The sequence below is a fragment of the Rhinoraja longicauda genome, chromosome 32 (assembly GCF_053455715.1).
Source record: "Rhinoraja longicauda isolate Sanriku21f chromosome 32, sRhiLon1.1, whole genome shotgun sequence".
NCBI lineage: Eukaryota > Metazoa > Chordata > Chondrichthyes > Rajiformes > Arhynchobatidae > Rhinoraja > Rhinoraja longicauda.
In genome coordinates this window covers 16,680,169-16,698,818 of record NC_135984.1, presented here as the reverse complement: position 1 = coordinate 16,698,818, position 18,650 = coordinate 16,680,169, and the positions used below count along the sequence as shown (strand labels likewise).

The window sequence follows — 18,650 nt, the reverse complement described above, 5'->3', positions numbered from 1 at the left end:
TAAAAATATCTACTGACTTGGCCTCCACAGCCCTCTGTGGCAATCAGTTCCACAGATGTTAACTACCTTTTGACTAAAGACATGAGTGAAATGCATAAAATATTTAATCTCATAACAAGCTAATGGAAAATTACATATAAAATTGCCAAAATTGTGAACAGCAGGCAATCATTTTGTGCCACTCATTATATTTTCCGCAGTGCTACTCATCCATAAACACAGTCTCTGCCGACCTATATCGGCATTCAAGCTTATATAAGAAAGTATGAGCTTAAAGCTGAAATAAGCCTGTCAATCCTCAAGCTTGCTCTTCCTTTCTTTATTGCTGATCTTGCATCTCAACACCATTTTGCTGGCCGATCCCAGACCCGTTGATCCTTCTAAAACATCTTTTAGATGCTTTGCTCTGCTCAGGTCACTATAGAAATGAAAGCAGCTGCTGTTTTACACTGTGTATATCACTCCAATACTCTCACAATTCTGGGTCCAAGGAAGAAAGATGTGACTGTGTACTTTGTGCCGTCTTTATTACCTGTGCATTTATATTTCAACATTTGGATCGGTGAAACCTTTCTTCCCTTCGTTCACCAGCACAGGTTTCTCAGTCCGTGTATGCCATGCTAATATCTGCCAGCAGCAAAAGAAAAAATAAAGTTTAAAATCTAGTAACTTCCATCATAACACAACGCCCAGTAAGAAAATCGATCTTCAAAGCACTATTTGATCTCTTCATTACAACCTATGCAGAATCTTTGAGATGTGGTGGGTGGGCAGATTACATTAACTAAACATTGTGTAAGTTTCTAAACATCAAAGATCCATTGAGAATGACATGGGAAGTAAATTATTTACGCAGCTCATTCTTCCCTACTTTTTCTCCTTCGCGCATATAACTAATATTGTTTTGTACACAATTCTCTTTTGAAAAATCACAATTGAAGTCATTTCCATCATTTCAGGCAGTACAATCTAGATCATAATAACTTGTTGCCAAGTAGGGCCACGATGAGTGTTGTAGAATAGAAGGTCTTGAAGTACAAGTACAAAGTTCCCTGAAAGTGATGTTACGGTCACCAGGGCATTGTGTAGAGAAACTGGGACATCAGTTTTACAAGACATTGATGAGGCCACTCTTGTGTTCTGAGTACTGTGTTCAGTTTTGATCACCCTACTGTAGAAACAATGCCATTGAGCTGTAAGGTTTGCACAAAATATTTGAGGATTCCAAGGAACTGAGTAATAGGGAGAGGCTGGGCAGGCTAGGGCTTTATTCCTTGGAGCACAGAAGACTGAGGGGCGATCTTATAGGGGTGTGTAAAATCATGAGGGGCATATATAGGGTGAATGCACATAGACTCTTCCCCCCCCCCCTGACCCACCCACCCTGAGGATAGGGAATCAAGAACTAGTGGACAGAGGATTGAAGTGAAAGAGGAAAGATTTCAACAAATCTTTGAGGGGCAAAAACTTTCACACAAAGATTGTTACATATATGGAACAAGCAGTCAGAAGAAGCATTTGAGCTGGGTACCATTAAGGAACATTGGGACAGGTATATGGATAGGAAATGTTTAGAGGGATGTGATCCAAAAACAGGTAAATGGGACTAGCTATGATGGCATTCTAAGCTAGTTGGACTGAAGGGTCTGTTTGCTGCTGTCTTATTCAATGATATTCATTATGATTTTCTTTGCAAATTGGTGAATTTTTGCTAATTCTGTGTTCTCTGGTTACAGACTCAATTAAGTGATTTTGAGCATAGAATTGTTCAAAATCTGGAACTTTTTTGAATTTATTGAAAGTTGGATGTGATGTTACAAAATTGAAATGTTCAAATATTGAATCTTTGCCGCAAAAAAAAGTGTGGAAATCTGAAACAAAAAGAGAGAATACTAGAAGTTATTAGCAAGTCAGGTAGCATCTGTGGGGAAAGGATCGAAATTGACATAATGAGTCAAACCGCTTTATCAGATCTGGAATTGTGTGGGGAGGGAAGGTGGTGTGGTAGATAATAAAGAGAGTTTGTCTATTATAGCATGCAGACTGAAAAAGCTACAAACCTCAGGACTTAACACTGATTTTAGAAACTTGGGGTAAATCCCTTTTCTTCATAGATGTGGGCGGCCTTTGTTTCAATTTGATTCCGTGCCGTTTGTTTTGTTTGCTAGCTTTTTAAAAGTAATCGTTGCCTTGACACCATTGGTTTGCACCTTATCATAGATTCTCCCTCTTCTCCATACCTGCCCTTCTCTTTTCTATTTTGATTGAAGGACCTGAACCAGCAACTCTGGTTCACTTCCCACTGAAGTTTCTTGATTTACTGAGTGCTTCCTGCATTCTGTGTTAATTGGTTAATAGTTGAGAGCACTTGCTTGCTGAACTAATGCGATGATATTACATAATGGTAGGTTATTGGTTTACCTGCATGGCTGGGCCATTAATTGAAGAACCTGTGAAGGGAGTTCCTTGCTCTGCAGATAGACACAAAAAGCTGGAGTAACTCAGCGGGACAGGCAGCAGAATGGTCTCGACCCAAAATGTCACCCATTCCTTCTCTCCAGAGATGCTGCCTGTCCTGCTGGGTTACTCCAGCTTTTTGTGTCTATCTCCGGTTTAAACCAGCATCTGCAGTTCCTTCCTACACAAACTTCCTCTGCGGCCCTGGACGACCAGAGAATCAAAGCCAAGAAAAATGTTGAAGCAGTCGGTAACAGAATGCCACATGCAGAGAGTCATGGCAGGTTTTCAAGTAAGTTTCTGAAGTGGTTATGTTGTTTTGATCCGAGTTGCTTTTGTGATCCAATGTGGGAATACTTCAATTCATGATTTAAAGCAACAAAGAGTGTAGCACATCTCGGCCACTGCTAACAAAACAGATCATTAAAATATTTTGTCTGCAATAATAAGCTTCAAAGAAGTTGATATAAATTAATTAAGAGATGGTTAGTTCACATTATTGTCTCCACTGCTTGTTTTCAACAGATGACAGCCACATTTTCAAGTTGCTTGGCCTCTTCAATACTCAGTAGACCATTTAACAGATAAATTTGTCATAAAATTATCTTAACTAATTACCACAAGTCTGGGACAAACCAGTCTGAAGAAGAGTCTTGACCCGAAACATCACCTAATACTTTTCTCCAGAGATGCTGTCTGACCCGTTGAGTTACTCCAGCTATTTGTGTCTATCATATCATATCATATCATATCATATATATACAGCCGGAAACAGGCCTTTTCGGCCCTCCAAGTCCGTGCCGCCCAGCGATCCCCGCACATTAACACTATCCTACACCCACTAGGGACAATTTTTACATTTGCCCAGCCAATTAACCTACAAACCTGTACGTCTTTGGATTAAAACAGCATCTGCAGTTCCTTTCTAAACTAACCATTTTTTTAGATTGTGCGATGGAAGGAGGGAATGAGAGAAATTCTGGTTCGCGGGGCTTGGGTCGGCCCGCTGCGGACCTTTCACCGTCCGGCGCGGCCTGGAAGAGAAAATACATTCTGGCCTTCCATCACAGTGAGGAGGTGACTGGAGGAGACTCACTGTGATGGATGGGTTTTTTTGTTGTCTTATTTTGTGTTGGTCCTGATTGTGTGTGAAACTGTTTAATTTTTATTGCTCTATTGCTGGACTGTGGGTGACCTTTCATTTCACTGCACATCTTGTATGTGTATGTGACAAATAAACTTGACTTGACTTGCTTTCCAATGGCTTGTCTGTGTCTCAAGTTGTCACTAGTGCCACCTGGTGACCATAGCATGTATCTGACCCACTGAGTTACTCCAGCATTTTGTGATGCCTTTGATTTGAACCATCCTCAGTTATTTTTCTATGTATAAGTACATAATTCAACAGTTCTCTTAAAGGACTCAGTAACAAATGTTTGTAAAGGACATCAGTAACTGCTGAATGTCAGAATGCACTCACAGTTCCATTCATTATAATTACAAAATAAATAAAAGCTCCTACTGTTTATTTTTAATTTGAATTTGCCCATTTGCCCTTTTGGCCCATTGCATCCATGCTGACCAAGATACCTCATCCAAGCTAGTCCTACCTGGTTGTGCCTGGCTTATACGCCTTTAAGCCTTTCTTATTCATGTACCCATCCATAGGTCTTTTAATTATTATTGTTATTATGCCTGCCTATATTCCATATATTCCCATCACCCTCTGTGAACAGGTTGTCCCCAAGTTTTTCCCCTCTCACCTTAAACCTATGGTCTCTATCCTGGGAAATATCCTATGTTCACCCTAACTATTCTCTTCATGACCTTATACACTGTAAGATCACCCCTTAAGCCTCCTGTGCTACAAGGAATAAATTCCTTGTCTGCCCAAACTCTCCTTGTATCTCAGGACCTTGAGTTCTGGCAACAACCTCTTCTCTGCATTCTTTCAAGCTTAATGGCATCCTTCCGATAATAGCAAGGTGACCAAAGCTAAATCCAATATGCCAAGTGCAGCCGCACCAATGTCTTGTAATGCACCAAAGTAAAGATGTATTTATAACTAAATATTCAAGGGATGGAAAGAAAACCAAAATGAAGTAAAAAGGAACATTTTTGTTCCAATCCATGAAGAATTGTTCGGTTAGCTTTGACGAGAAGCTAGATCAGATCTTCCACTTGCAGACTGAGCCGAAATACATGCATCCAATTTAAAATCATCAATATTCCACTTCCCCACATATTTATCCCTGAAGACTGAATTACAGATTTGTCCTGTGTGTAGCTGATTCATTTCATTAGACAAAACCATAGGAAGTTAACATATAGTTGAGATAAATGAATTTACGCAATAAAAGCCATGGATGTATGACAGACCAGTCTTTGACGTTCACAATTTCATTGGTGAGTCTTTACCTGCAGGAAACATCACTGCCAGACTTAACCCTTCCCGAATGTGAACTGCTACCAAATTCCACTGGATTAGATCATTCCAACAGAACAGTCAATTGAAAAGAATCTCTGTAACCTTATCAAGTATTTATCTGTAACAAGCTTTGAATATCCGCAGATCTTCTTATATAAGATTGAACTTTATACTAAAATATGTTTAAACAGAATTGACATAAAAGATGAGGGAAACTTGATGCTTAATATTGCAGGCAGAACTCTCGCACATGTAACGTTAATTAAAAACATTTCCACTGATGTCACCAGGCGCTCTCTAACACAAATGGAAATGCATTCATCTAATGGAGAGTTTCGACCCAAAACGCCACCTATCCCTTTTCTCCAGAGATGCTGCCTGACCCACTGCACACGTCTAAGTGCTTAACTTGTACTTTTGTTCGAACAAAATTGGGGCATTGTCAGTTTGGAAAATTGTAGAGAGAGGCAAGCAACAAGCTCCTCGGCGAACGGGTTACAATGGGTGGTGAGAGTGGGGCGGGTCAAGGCGAGCGGGTTACAATGGGTGGTGAGAGTGGGGCGGGTCAAGGCGAGCGGGTTACAATGGGTGGTGAGAGTGGGGCGGGTTAAGGCGAGCGGGTTACAATGGGTGGTGAGAGTGGGGCGGGTCAAGGCACAGAAAAAACCCACATATGCCTTGAGGGAAACACTGTTATTGAAAAATGACTTAAAGCGGAGAAGTGATTGTACTGAGACCATGATGCTGTGAGTTATGTTGTGTACTTAATACTTTAAATTGGCAACATGAATCACTGGTGTTCTGTTAAGATTTATATTACAGATGTGAGCTGCAGAAATTGAATTTTACTGCACAGTGCTTTACATAAATCTTTAAAATAGATTGACATTTTCCACGGTTCATCTTTTTGCAAGACCACCATAATTTATTTCCTGTGGCCTCTCTCCTCCCTTCAATACCTTTGCACTGTATTCTACATTGAGAACTGTGAGGTGAGCAGAGATTTAAAAACTACATCCATCTGACTGAACTGATCAAATGGGGATCCAGTCAGAGAGTGGTGAAGGTGTGGAATTCTCTGCCTCAGAAGGCAGTGGAGGCCAGTTCGTTGGATGCTTTCAAGAGAGAGCTGGATAGAGCTCTTAAGGATAGCGGAGTGAGGGGGTATGGGGAGAAGGCAGGAACGGGGTACTGATTGAGAGTGATCAGCCATGATCGCATTGAATGGTGCTGCTGGCTCGAAGGGCTGAATGGCCTACTCCTGCACCTATTGTCTATTGTCTACATGAAGGCTACCTGAGCAACAGGGACTGGGATATTTTCTTTTTCTTCTTTTCCTCCTCTCCATTTTCTAATCAGTTTTCTTCTCACTTATAGAGTCATAGAGTGATACAGTGTGGAAACGGTCCTTTCGGCCCAACTTGCCCACATTGGCCAACATGTCCCAGCTAACTAGTCCCACCTGCCAGCATTTGGTCCATATCCTTTGATCTGTCCTATACATGTACCTGCCTTAACTGCTTCTTAATCTTCTGCTGAAGGCACAGAAATTTCTCGTTGAACAGGGTATTTTTTTGCCAAAACATCATTCTTCATAGGTGGGTCCTCACCTGCAGGAAACATCACTGCCAGACTTAACCCTTCCCAAATGTGAACTTCTAACAAATTCCACTGGACAATGACGTGGAATGGAAATCCTAGCCAACTTTCCAATGTCTAATCCGTTGGAGCCAATTGTCAGAGGGCAGCTAATACTAAGCAGGTAGGCATTAGGCAAAACCACTTCCTAAATTAAGCAGCAGCCTACATCTAATATTTTATTGTGGTCATTTGTATTAAATACTGCAGGTCCACACAATTTGGACAAGCTCTACCATTGTGGAATTCATTGCCACAGACGGCTGTGGAGGCTGTCAATGGATATTTTTAAGGCGGAGATTGTCAGATTCTTGATTAGTAAGGGTGTCGGGCATTATGGGGAGAAGCCAAGAGAATGGGGTTGAGAGGGATAGATCAGCCATGATTGAATGGCGGAGTAGACTTGATGGGCCGAATGGCCTAATTCTGTTCCTATAACTTACGAACTTGAACATTCACAGGTATGGACTGCTTTTGTTTTGATTTATTTATCATTTTCCACAAGTAGAGGCGGCATCTAATACATTTTGAATCGCTGATCTGTGAAGTATCGTCTCTAGAAATGTAAATGGCTTCTTATGAAAAAAGACAGTGTAGGTCATTAAGTGTATCTGCTGGTAACAATGTATTTTCACACGAAACCAAATGTTATTTCCGTCATATCATCTTAGTCTGAAGCCAGTTGCACATGGCTGTCTGCCCGTTGGCCACTTCAAGATCTTTGCAATGGATAACTGAGCAAGCTGACCATTCTCCCCATGAGTCTGGCAGTAAGGAACAGCAGAGTCTTAGCAGAGACAAAGCCTCAGCCATTACACTGCTGAGGCCATGTCCTCCAATTGACTTCCAATGATGGCCAACAAGGGACAGTCACCACCTGACAAAGCTCGGAAGCTCAGGATTTTAAACACCTCAGATATACTGCAATATTACCCTCTTGCAAATATTATGGCTGCACACAAATAAATCCACATAACATTGAGACGTTTGAAAACAATTAAAACTGCTGCAGATATTTTTTTTTAAACGATCAGCCATTTTTCAAAAAAATATTTTTAAACTTAAAAAATTAAAAGATGTCAATAGGACATACAAATAAACTTTGCTTCCTGATCTCCATGTCAGAAATAACCATTAGGTAGGACCCGTATCCTATGCCTAGATTTCTAAGCATACATTATGCTTAGTCGAAACAAAGAGCCAAGATGTGCTAGTACAAATGAGTGAATGATTCAGCCCCTTTTGGTTTGAGGCTCACAATATTTATTGATATGTAGCTCAGCGCCCATATACAGCCAATAACTATCCTTCCACTTGTTCTGTTCAATAAAAAGGTTTGACAGACGTAATGAGATGGAGCCAAAGCAAAACGACTACAAGGTGATTTTTTTAAAAACACATTATATAAATCAGCTTAGACATTCCTTCTCTCCAGAGGTGCTGCCTGACCTGCTGAGTTACTCCAGCATTCTGTGTCTACCTTCGATTTAAACCAGCGAGTGCAGTTCTTTCCTACACATATAAATAAGCTTGTCTTGATAGGAAGCGCTTTGCAGTAATAAAGGTTTTGAATAAATACAATGATATGGAGAAAGGGAAAGCATAGATTTCATTGTTTTTTCAGCATCGATTCCCTTCAGGTTCAGGAAAGGAATGGAACAATAGATAACTGACTTATCGTGGTTTTGCTAAAAAGAACAAATTTTCATTGTATTTTCTAAATTATGATTTTTGCTTTTTGCTCTATAGTTTCCATCTTGCAAAGTGCTTTGGGATTCTGATGCCAGATTTACAGAACGATTATCAGCAGTACGTTTTACTTTCTCACTCCCTCCACAGCCTGCCGTAGATTTCTTCATTATTTCTTCATTATTTTTTAAAGTACGTTATCATTTTAGTTTTTTCAAGGGACCCCGGCAACGGAAGCTATTATTTCAAGATCTCCTTCATTCAAAGCACAATGAACTTGAGTAAAAGTCTACTGTTGACGCACTTTCAATGAGGATGCATGCAAAAATTGTAAGTAAATTATAAAGAAAAAGCTCTTTGATTTTTCCCTATCTGCAAATACAGTGAATATTTGAAAGCAAAGACGTGTATAAAATCATGAGAGGAATAGATCGGGTAGATGCACAGAGTCTCTTGCCCAGAATAGGGGAATCGAGGACCAGAGGACATACGTTCAAGGTGAAGGGGAAAAGATTTAATAGGAATCTGAGGGGTAACTTTTTCACACAAAGGGTGGTGGGTGTCTGGAACAAGCTGGCAGATGAGGTAGTTGAGGCTGGGACTATCCCAACGTTTAAGAAACAGTTAAACGGGTACATGGATAGAACAGGTTTGGAGGGATATGGACCAAGAGCAGGCAGGTGGGACTAGGGTGACTGGGAAATGTTGGCCGGTGTGGGCAAGTTGGGCCGAAGGGCCTGTTTCCACACTGTATCACTCTATGACTATGATCGTCTTGCCTTGTAAATTGGGGAAAAAGATTAGAATGCGGCCATCTGGCATCTAACTTGGGAAAGGGAGGAAAATATAGTTCAAGAATGGAAACTGGTTATTTTCTGCAATTTCCACGTAGCAAAATTCATTTTTTTGTAGTCAGAAGCCACATTTATGGAAACATTTATAATAGTTAAAATGTCTTTAATTTACGTGAGTGTATTGACTTTTTATTATAGTGAGACTAACTAATTTGTATGAAAGATTTATTGGATAAAATCACGCAGGAAATATTTTAATAAAATTGATACGAGGCACCAGAGGTACATGAATCACTATCCAATTATATCACACTAGATAACTTACAGAAAGTCGATTTTCTACAAGCACTTGGGATGAACTCCTTGGTGCTTTCTGTGTGGAGGAGAGGGTGTCACTTGGTTCTTATCACTCTTGTTCTTTACAAGAACATGGATTGAAATTCTGATCTATAACCTTAGCTGATCTTTTCTGAAAGATCAATAAAGAACCACTTATTATTACAACAAATCATCCGCCAAAATTTCCGTCACCTCCAACGGGACCCCACCATTGGCCATATCTTCCCATCCCCTCCCCTTTCTGCATTCCGCAGAGACCGTTTCCTCCGTAACTCCCTGGTCCACTCGTCCCTTCCTACCCAAACCACCCCATCCCCGGGCACTTTCCCCTGCAACCGCACGAGATGCAACACCTGTCCCTTTACCTCCCCCCTCAACTTCATCCAAGGATCCAAACAGTCTTTCCAAGTGAGACAGAGGTTCACCTGCACCTCCTCCAACCTCATCTATTGCATCCGCTGCTCCAGATGTCAACTTATTTACATCGGCGAAACCAAGCGCAGGCTCGACGATCGCTTCGCTCAACAACTGCACTCGGTCCGCGTTCGCCAATCTGATCTCCCGGTGGCTTAGCACTTCAACTCCCCCTCCCATTCCCAGTCTGACCTTTCTGTCATGGGCCTCATCCAGTGCAATAGTGAGGCCCACCGGAAATTGGAGGAACAGCACCTCATATTTCGCCTGGGCAGCTTGCAGCCCAGTGGTATGAACATCAACTTCTCTAACTTTAGATAGTCCCTCTGTCCCTCTCTTCCCCTTCCCCTTCCCAGATCTCCCTCTATCTTCCTGTCTCCACCTATATCCTTCCTTTGTCCCGCTCCCCCTGACATCAGTCTGAAGAAGGGTTCTCGACCCGAAACGTCACCCATTCCTTCTCTCCTGAGATGCTGCCTGACCTGCTGAGTTACTCCAGCATTTTGTGAATAAATACTTATTATTAAAAGTGCTTGCCTGGGCTTTCTGCTGGGGTACGTTATAGTTTTTGTTTTTTAGTTTTAGTTTTGGAGATACAGCGTGGAAACAACCCCTTCATCCCACCGAGTCCGCACCAACCAACGATCCCTGCACATTATCACTATCCTACGCACATTAGGGACAATTTTCACTTATACCAAGCCAATTAACCTACAAACCTGTACGTCTTTGGAGTGAGGGAGAAAACTGAAGATCTCGGAGAAAACCCACGCTCACAAAGTTCTGAAAGATTTGCCCAAAACAACATAAATGAGTTTTCATTTCAATTGGCCAGAGTTGCACAAGCTATTCTGCCCAAAACCTTAACTTTTGGTGTGTATTTTTTTTAAGACAAATGCAAATTTATGAACTATTCCAAAGCATGAAATAAAAAAGAACTGTGATGTAAAATGTTCTAACCAGTGATAGTTCATGACAGATTTAGTGATAAGTGAATTAATCTGATTGGAAATTTATGAAAGATGAACAAAACATTTCTCAAAATTAACACGATATTGGCGCATTCTGTGTGTGGGTTAGTAATTGTGGGCAAAGTGGAAACTCTTCCCTATTTTCCTCTTGATCAAATGTAAAATAAAACTTCAGCCTGTTCTCCATAGCCTGCATTAAAATGACACTGACCAAAGAAGAAGGAAAATTCTCCCATTAACATAAGACATACGAGCAGAATTAGGCCATTCAGCCCATCGAGTCAGCTCTTCCATTTAATCATGGCTGATCTATTTTTCCCTCAACCGCATTCTCCTGTCTTCTCCCTGTAATCTTTGACACCTTTACTAATCAAGAACCTAGCAATCTCTGCTCTAAAAGCAGCTAATGATCATGGTGTCTACAGCCATCTGTGACAATGAATTCCACAGATTCACCATCCTCTGGCTTAAGAAATTCCTCCATGTCCATTCTAAGGGTACATCCTCCTATTCTGAGGCTGTGTCCTCTGCTCCTAGACTCGCCCACTACTGGTTACATTCCCTCCACACTGTTTTCACACTGTATCACTCTATGACTCACAGTCTATGACTAATGGGGTTGAGAGGGGAAAAATAGACCATTCCTTCTCTCCAAAGATGCTGCCTGTCCCGCTGAGATACTCCAGCATTTTGTGTCTACCGTTTGATTTAAACCAGCATCTGCAGCTCTTTCTTATACATTTAGCCATAATGTATCCACTCTATCTAGGCCCTTCGTTACTAGGTAGGTTTCAATGAAATCCCCCACATCTTTCTAAACTCCAGTGAGTATAGGCCCAGAGCCATCAAACATTAACCTAATCATCCCTGGGATCATTCTTGTAAACCTCCTCTGGATCCTCTCAGAGCCAGTACTTCCCCCCTCAGATATGGAGCCCAAAACTGCTCTCATGACAAAGGTTTATCCCTTTATCAACGCTTCAAGATTCAAAGCTAACTAGTTATTTGTAATAGTGTTCTCTATTTTAGGACTTGAAGGGGTTTACCTTTAGAATAGAGATAAGGCGGAATTTATTTAGCCAGATGGTGATGAATGTGTGGAATTCATTGCCACAGATGGCTGTGGCAGCCAGGTCATTGAGTATTTTTAAAGCAGAGATTGATAGGTTTTATTTAGTGAGGGTGTCAAAGGCTGTTCGGGAGAAAGCAAAGGATTCAAGCTGGAAAAGGTACAGAGACGATATTCAAGGATGTTGCCAGGACTAGAGGGTCTGAGCTATAGGGAGAGGTTGAGTAGGCTGGGACTCTATTTCTTGGAGCGCAGGAGCATAAGGGGTGATCTTATAGAGGTGTATAAAATCGTGAGAGGAATAGATCGGGTAGATGCACAATGTCTCTTGCCTAGATTAGGCGAATCAAGGACCAGAAGACATAGGTTTAAGGTGAAGGGGAAAAGATTTAATAGGAATCTGAGGAGTAACCTTTTCACACAAAAGGTGGTGGGGATATGGAACACGCTGCCAGAGGAGGTAGTTGAGGCTGGGACTATTCTAATGTTTAAGAAACAGTTAGACAGGTGCATGGATAGGACAGGTTTGGAGTGATATGGACCAAACGCCAGCAGGTGGGACTCGTGTAACTGGGACATGTTGGCCGTTATGGGCAAGATGGGCAGAAGGGCCTGTTTTCACACTGTATCACTCTATGACTCACAGTCTATGACTAATGGGGTTGAGAGGGGAAAAATAGACCATTCCTTCTCTCCAAAGATGCTGCCTGTCCCGCTGAGATACTCCAGCATTTTGTGTCTACCTTTGATTTAAACCAGCATCTGCAGCTCTTTCTTATACATTTAGCCATAATTGAATGGTGGAGTAGTCTTGCTGGGCCAAATAGCCTAATTCTTCTCCTATATCTTGTGGTCTTATGTAGTACTTGTTATAAATTGACATTTGTTATTGTCTATAAAACAATTCATGAAGTAATCAATTGGCTAAGGTAACACCCTGTGGATGAGAAAGGTCCAATATAAATATTAGATAGACACAAAATGCTGGAGTAACTCAGCGGGTAACTTGAAGTTACTTGCTTTCCCTCTCTCTCCATCCCCTCCTCTTCCCAGTTCATCGACCAGTCTTACTGTCTCCGACTACATTTTATCTTTGTATCGCCCACTCCCCTAACATCAGTCTGAAGAAGGGTCTCGACCCGACTCGTCACCAATTCCTTCTCTCCAGAGATGCTGCCTGTCCTGCTGAGTTACCCCAGCATTTTGTGTCTATTTTCGATTTAAACCAGCATCTGCAGTTCTTTCCGACCAATGTAAATATTGTTTCCATGTTTGGGATTTATACAAAAGATCTACCTTAGTGCAATTGGCTGCTTTAGGCTCCAGGTCATTGAGTGTCACCAGTTCTCGAAGGAGGCTACTTTCTTGATAACCTCCCTTGACTCCACGCAGCTTAAAGTAAGCTTGAGGTCTCTGCAGAATTAACCGGAGATTTATTGCAAACCCTGCCATATCGATGGCAAATGGCCTGTGCGGATCAAACACTGTTTTCCATCCGTAAACCTTTCCTGCTGCGTTCACTTTCGGGGATTCGTATCGAAGTCCACCCACAAAGGCAACAGGCCAGACTGAAACTTTCCTTGTAGTCCGCATCTGAAGGAAGTGGAAAAGAAATGTTTTATTCGTTTGAACCATCAATCGATGAAAAAAAAAAAAAAAAAGCATCATGAAGATTGATCCTATCTATATTTTACAAGGATTTTACAAACTATCAAAAAATCTTCCTTCATGTTTGTTTAGTCAACATGGATAGAACATTTGAACCAAAGGCCATATTTGGATCTTCTTGTGATTGGAGCTGGCTGCCTGACCATTCAGTGGAAGTAGTTATTCTCCTGTCAAAGTGTTGAACAGAAGCCTGAAGAAGGGTCAAAACATCCCCCATTCCTTCTATCCAGAGATGTTGCCTGTCCCGCTGAGTTACTCGAGCATTTTGTGTCTATCTAGATGTCTAGCATCTCTGTTTCATCTAAACACTAAAAGCTACTAAGGCTGGGTTCTCCAATGAAGAAGGCTACACTAAAATGAACTTAGCAAACTCAGGTGACAGAATCAGCAACCATTTTTGTTTGACCTTTGACGGCACTGGGCCTGTACTCGCTGGAGTTTAGAAGGATAAGGGGGGGACCTCATTGAAACTTACCGAATAGTGAAAGGCTTGGATAGAGTGGATGCAGAGAGGATGTTTCCACTATGAGAGAGTTTAGGACTGGAGGTCATAGCCTCGGAATCAAAAGCCTTTCCTTTAGGAAGGAGATGAGGAGGAATTTATTTAGTCAGAGGGTGGTAAATCTATGGAATTCTGCCACAGAAGGCAGAATTGATATTTTAAAGGCTGCGATAGATAGATTCTTGATTGGTACGGGTGTCAGGGCTTATGGGGCGAAGGCAGGAGAATGAGGTTAGGAGGGAAAGATAGAAAGGACGGTCACAGTGGCGCAGCGGTAGAGTTGCTGCCTTACAACAAATGCAGTGCTGGAGACCCGGGTTCGATCCTAATTACGGGCGCTGTCTGTGCGGAGTTTGTACGTTCTCCCCGTGATCTGCGTAAATTTTCGAGATCTTCGGTTTCCTCCCACACTCCAAAGACGTACAGGTTTGTAGGTTAATTGGCTTGGTAAATGTTTTAAAAAATTGTCCCTAATGCGCGTAGGATAGTGTTAAAAATTGTTCCTAGTGGGTATAGGATACTTCCAGTATAGTCCCTGGTGGGTCTTCGGAAGTGATGACCACAACATACAAGATACAAGATAGATCAGCCACGATTGGATGGCAGAGCAGATTTGATGAGCCGAATGGCCCAATTCTTCTCCTATCACTTATTTGAAGTCTCTCCAACTGCTGCACAAAGCAATTATTATATTGAGCTTTAATGTCCTATTTGTTTTTCTCTTGCGTAAAAGATTTATAACATGAGCACTTTACTCATTCAGCAGGTCAATTATTTCCTTTTATCGAAAAGATAAATTCACAGCTGCATTTTCTCTGTTTAAATTGATATGGAAATTTGAAAAAAACTAAGGTAACATAATTGATTTTCTTTGCATTAATGCACTTTTGATTTGTTTTCAATTTTTTAATATTTCTATCCCTTCATGTTATTCCCCTCATCTTTATGTCGGCATTTTATTTGGAAAGATCAAGTCCTCCTTCATGTTCTTAAATGTCTGTCTTCTAAAGCTGTTGTTAAGCACGTGTATTGCATTTGAGGAACCCCTACGAGACCAGGTAGATTGTGGCATGGGTCCATCAGAATCACACCGCTTTAGTTCTATCACAATTGATGGAACACATGTTTAAAGATAGACGAGACTCCTTTGGCAACTTAAAATCACAAACATTTCATCACCTATGTATGTTCTCCCTCACCCACTCACAAACATGCACATACAACAGCTAACTGCATGGACATCTACACATTCCCTCAACACTCATACTCTTGCATGCATGTAGATTTTGATAGAACAAGCATTGTAATCATTTACTAGATGTGTGGTTTCTTTGACAATTGTGAGAGACCCATCTACTGGTAAATCAATAACTTCCATGAATATTAAATTGTTCCCTCTCTCCATCCAACATCTAAGGCATCGCTGCAAAGTTCCTGTAAGAAAATAACTGCAGATGCTGGTACAAATCGAAGGTATTTATTTCTCAAAATGCTGGAGTAACTCAGCAGGTCAGGCAGCATCTCAGGAGAGAAGGGAATGGTTGCAAAGTTCCTGATCAAAGCTGGTTAAGTGCTCCATAGGTGTTCATTACTAGGGAGAATTCTTTTGTAATTGGAAACCGTTTCTTCAGTGGTGGAACAAGATCAAGAGAACGTAAGAAGTGAGAAGTATTTCTTCTGCATCTTCTTACTTTATGTCGATGACATTTGCTGTGTGCTTCCTTCTGAAAGAATTTTTTGTTTGATTACTTGCATGATTTTCTGCTTTGAAATCTTTATTCAGATCATCTCTTCAGGATAAACTCACAGAGTTGAACAGCACAATTTATCCAAGCCAACAATGGCGTCTATCCATGCTATTCCCATTTGCCCTCATTAGGTCTGTATCCCTCTACTCATTTCCCATACAGGTACCTGTCCAAATGTCTTTAAAATGCTGTCAATGTATCTGCCTCCACCACCTCCTTTGGCAACTCTATGTTCTCCAGAGAATCCCTTCTTGTGAATAAAATGTTTTGTCATCTCCCATCTGCAGTGGTCCCTACCAGGGAGGAATGGGAAGCAATAAAGGAAGATCTTAACAGCCACAGGCAATGGGCTCCAGGTTCCCAGGTCAGTTCTGGGACTGGCTTCTTCAAGAGGTAGATCTCATATTTTGCTTGAGCAGCTTACGGTATGAATATGGATTTTTCTAACTTCAAGTAACCCCGGCATTCCCTCTCTCTCCATCCCTCCCCCACCCAAGTCGCACCAGCTTCTCGTTTTCACCCAACAAACGGCTGCCAATGGCCTGTTTCCTTTATCATTGTTACTTTTTTGCATAGTTTTCATTCGTTGTTCTTTATCTCTTTACATCATCATCTATATCTCTCGTTTCCCTTTCCCCAGACTAGTTTAAAGAAGGGTCTCGACCCAAAACGCTACTCATTCCTTCACTCCAGCGATGCTGCCTGTCCCACTGAGTTACTCCAGCACGTTGTGTCTATCTTCAGTAGACCTCTGACTATCTTTTTATAGAACCCCAGTTTTTGCAAGTATTGCTCCTTGGATCAGATCTCACAGGAGCTTCTGGCAGTTTGTAAGCATAGTCCTTGCACTCTTTCATCATCCCTACCCCTCCAGTTTTCCTGCCACTCCTGGGTGTTGCTGTTCAGCCCATTCCTCCTCCTTTTTCCAGAGCTCTTTGCAAAAGTATTTATTTGTACAAGTAGCAGCACGTTCTTGCAGCAGAGCTGTATATCATTGCCTGATGTCTTTAATGCCACTGCTTCACAATAGGATACAGAGCTAAACAGGCCTTCCAGCCCACTGAGTCCACACTGACATCAACCACCCTTTCTTGCTAATCCTACATTAATCCCATTAATTATTTTTCTTATATTTTCATCATTCTCACACTAATCTGTTGTTTTTCTTCCCAGATTCTTTTTTTTTTTTTTTTTTTTTTTTTTGAAAAGCATATGTACAAATAGAAATTAAAAAAACACATTTGTTACAAAGTTCTTACATAGCTTCAATTTTTAAATTTTTGAAGAGAGAAAGTAAAAAAAAAAAAAAAACTATAAACTTGGGGAGAGAGAATAAGAGGGTTAAAAAAAAAAGGATCTAACAATAAAAATTAAAGGGAGTAGATCCGGGAGACAATAACCACAGTTGTACATCCAACCCCTAACTCAAGTTTCAACTTTTAATTTAAATTTTTTATTTTAGTCCTGTGCCAAACCCATTTACTTTTCTAAAAATTCAATAAATGGAGACCATATTTTAAAAAATAACTCAGGTTTGTCGATTAAGGCAAACCTTATTTTTTCCAAATGCAGGGTCTCTGTCATTTCCGTAGTCCACATTTTAATTGTGGGGGTTATTGTTTTTTTCCAAAATTTAAGTATTAATTTTTTCGCAGTTATTAGACTGTAATCAAGAAAATGTACCTGACTTGCTGTAAAATTTGTAGTATGTTCTGATAATCCTAATATAATTAATTTTGGATCCATATCTAATTTTTTATTAATAACTTTAGAAACTATTTTAAAAATCTCCAACCAGAAGTTTTGCATTTTTATACAAGTTACGAAAATATGAGTTAAATTAGCTTCTTGAAATTGACATTTATCACAAATAGGAGAGATACTAGGAAAAATCCTATTTAATTTCATCTTCGAATAATGTAATCTATGTATTATTTTAAATTGTATTAAGGAATGTCTAGTATTCAATGAACATTGATGTATATGTTGTAAACTTTCATCCCATATATCTTGCATTATAAATTGATTCAATTCGTCCCAGATTCTACCATTCACCTATGCACTACAGGCAGTTTACAGAAGCCAATTAACCTACCAAGGGGCATGTCTTGAGGATGTGAGGGGAAAACAGAGCACCCAGAGGAACTTCACATACAGTTGTAACATGGAGAATGTGCAAATTCCACACATTCAGCACCCAGAGTCATGATTAAACCTGTGTCTCTGGCGCAGTGAGACAGCAGCTCGGCTACCTGTGCCAGTGTGCTGTCTTAAGTGTATTTCTCACGAACTGGCTGTTCGCCAACAGTCTCTCATGATTGAGATACTAATGGAGGTGATGAGGGGAGAGGCGAACCTTGCTGCTAAATGGCTGGCTTTCCATGTGTGATTAGCACACGGCACTAGCTGGATTAATGCAGCTTAATTTGTAAAGGGTGGCATCAAATCAGCTTGGAGACTGATCGCTACCAACTCTGCGATGCTCATTGCTGCTTTTGACAATTTGCCAGGTAGCACATGTCACTTTAAAAATTCACCATCTAAACTGGAAGCAAATTGGTGCTTGGGCCACCAGAATACTAACACGGTGAACACTGCTGCGTACAGTTCTAGTCACCACACTGCAAGAATGATAAGATTATGCTGGAGCGAATGCACCAGGAAGTTCCGAAGGTGCGGCAAGAATGGAAAGTTTGAATGCTCTGTGATTTGTTTCTTTGGGGATTTAATCGAGGTCTATAAAATTACGATAGGTCTACAGAGAGAAAATAGGAAGAACCTATTTCCCTTAATGGAAGAGTCAAACAACGAGCAGACATTTGCTGGCAAGATTATGTTGTCTTCTGATATAGGGTGACACAGTGGTAGAGTTGCTGCCTTACAGCGCTTGCAGCGCCGGAGACCCGGGTTCGATCCAGACTACGGATGTTGTC

General features: G+C 40.9%; 1 protein-coding gene across 1 annotated transcript in view; it reads right to left on the bottom strand.

Moving 5' to 3' along the window:
• LOC144608765 (galactosylgalactosylxylosylprotein 3-beta-glucuronosyltransferase 1-like) overlaps window positions 1-18,650 on the bottom strand; it is a 178,035-nt gene that overhangs the window by 14,086 nt on the left and 145,299 nt on the right. Inside the window, exons 4-5 of the mRNA XM_078426845.1 lie at window positions 13,096-13,392; window positions 533-627 (exon numbers count right to left, since the gene is read on the bottom strand). Coding sequence (XP_078282971.1) covers window positions 541-627; window positions 13,096-13,392 — 384 coding nt within the window. The 3' untranslated portion in view covers window positions 533-540. The remainder of the gene's footprint in view (window positions 1-532; window positions 628-13,095; window positions 13,393-18,650) is intronic.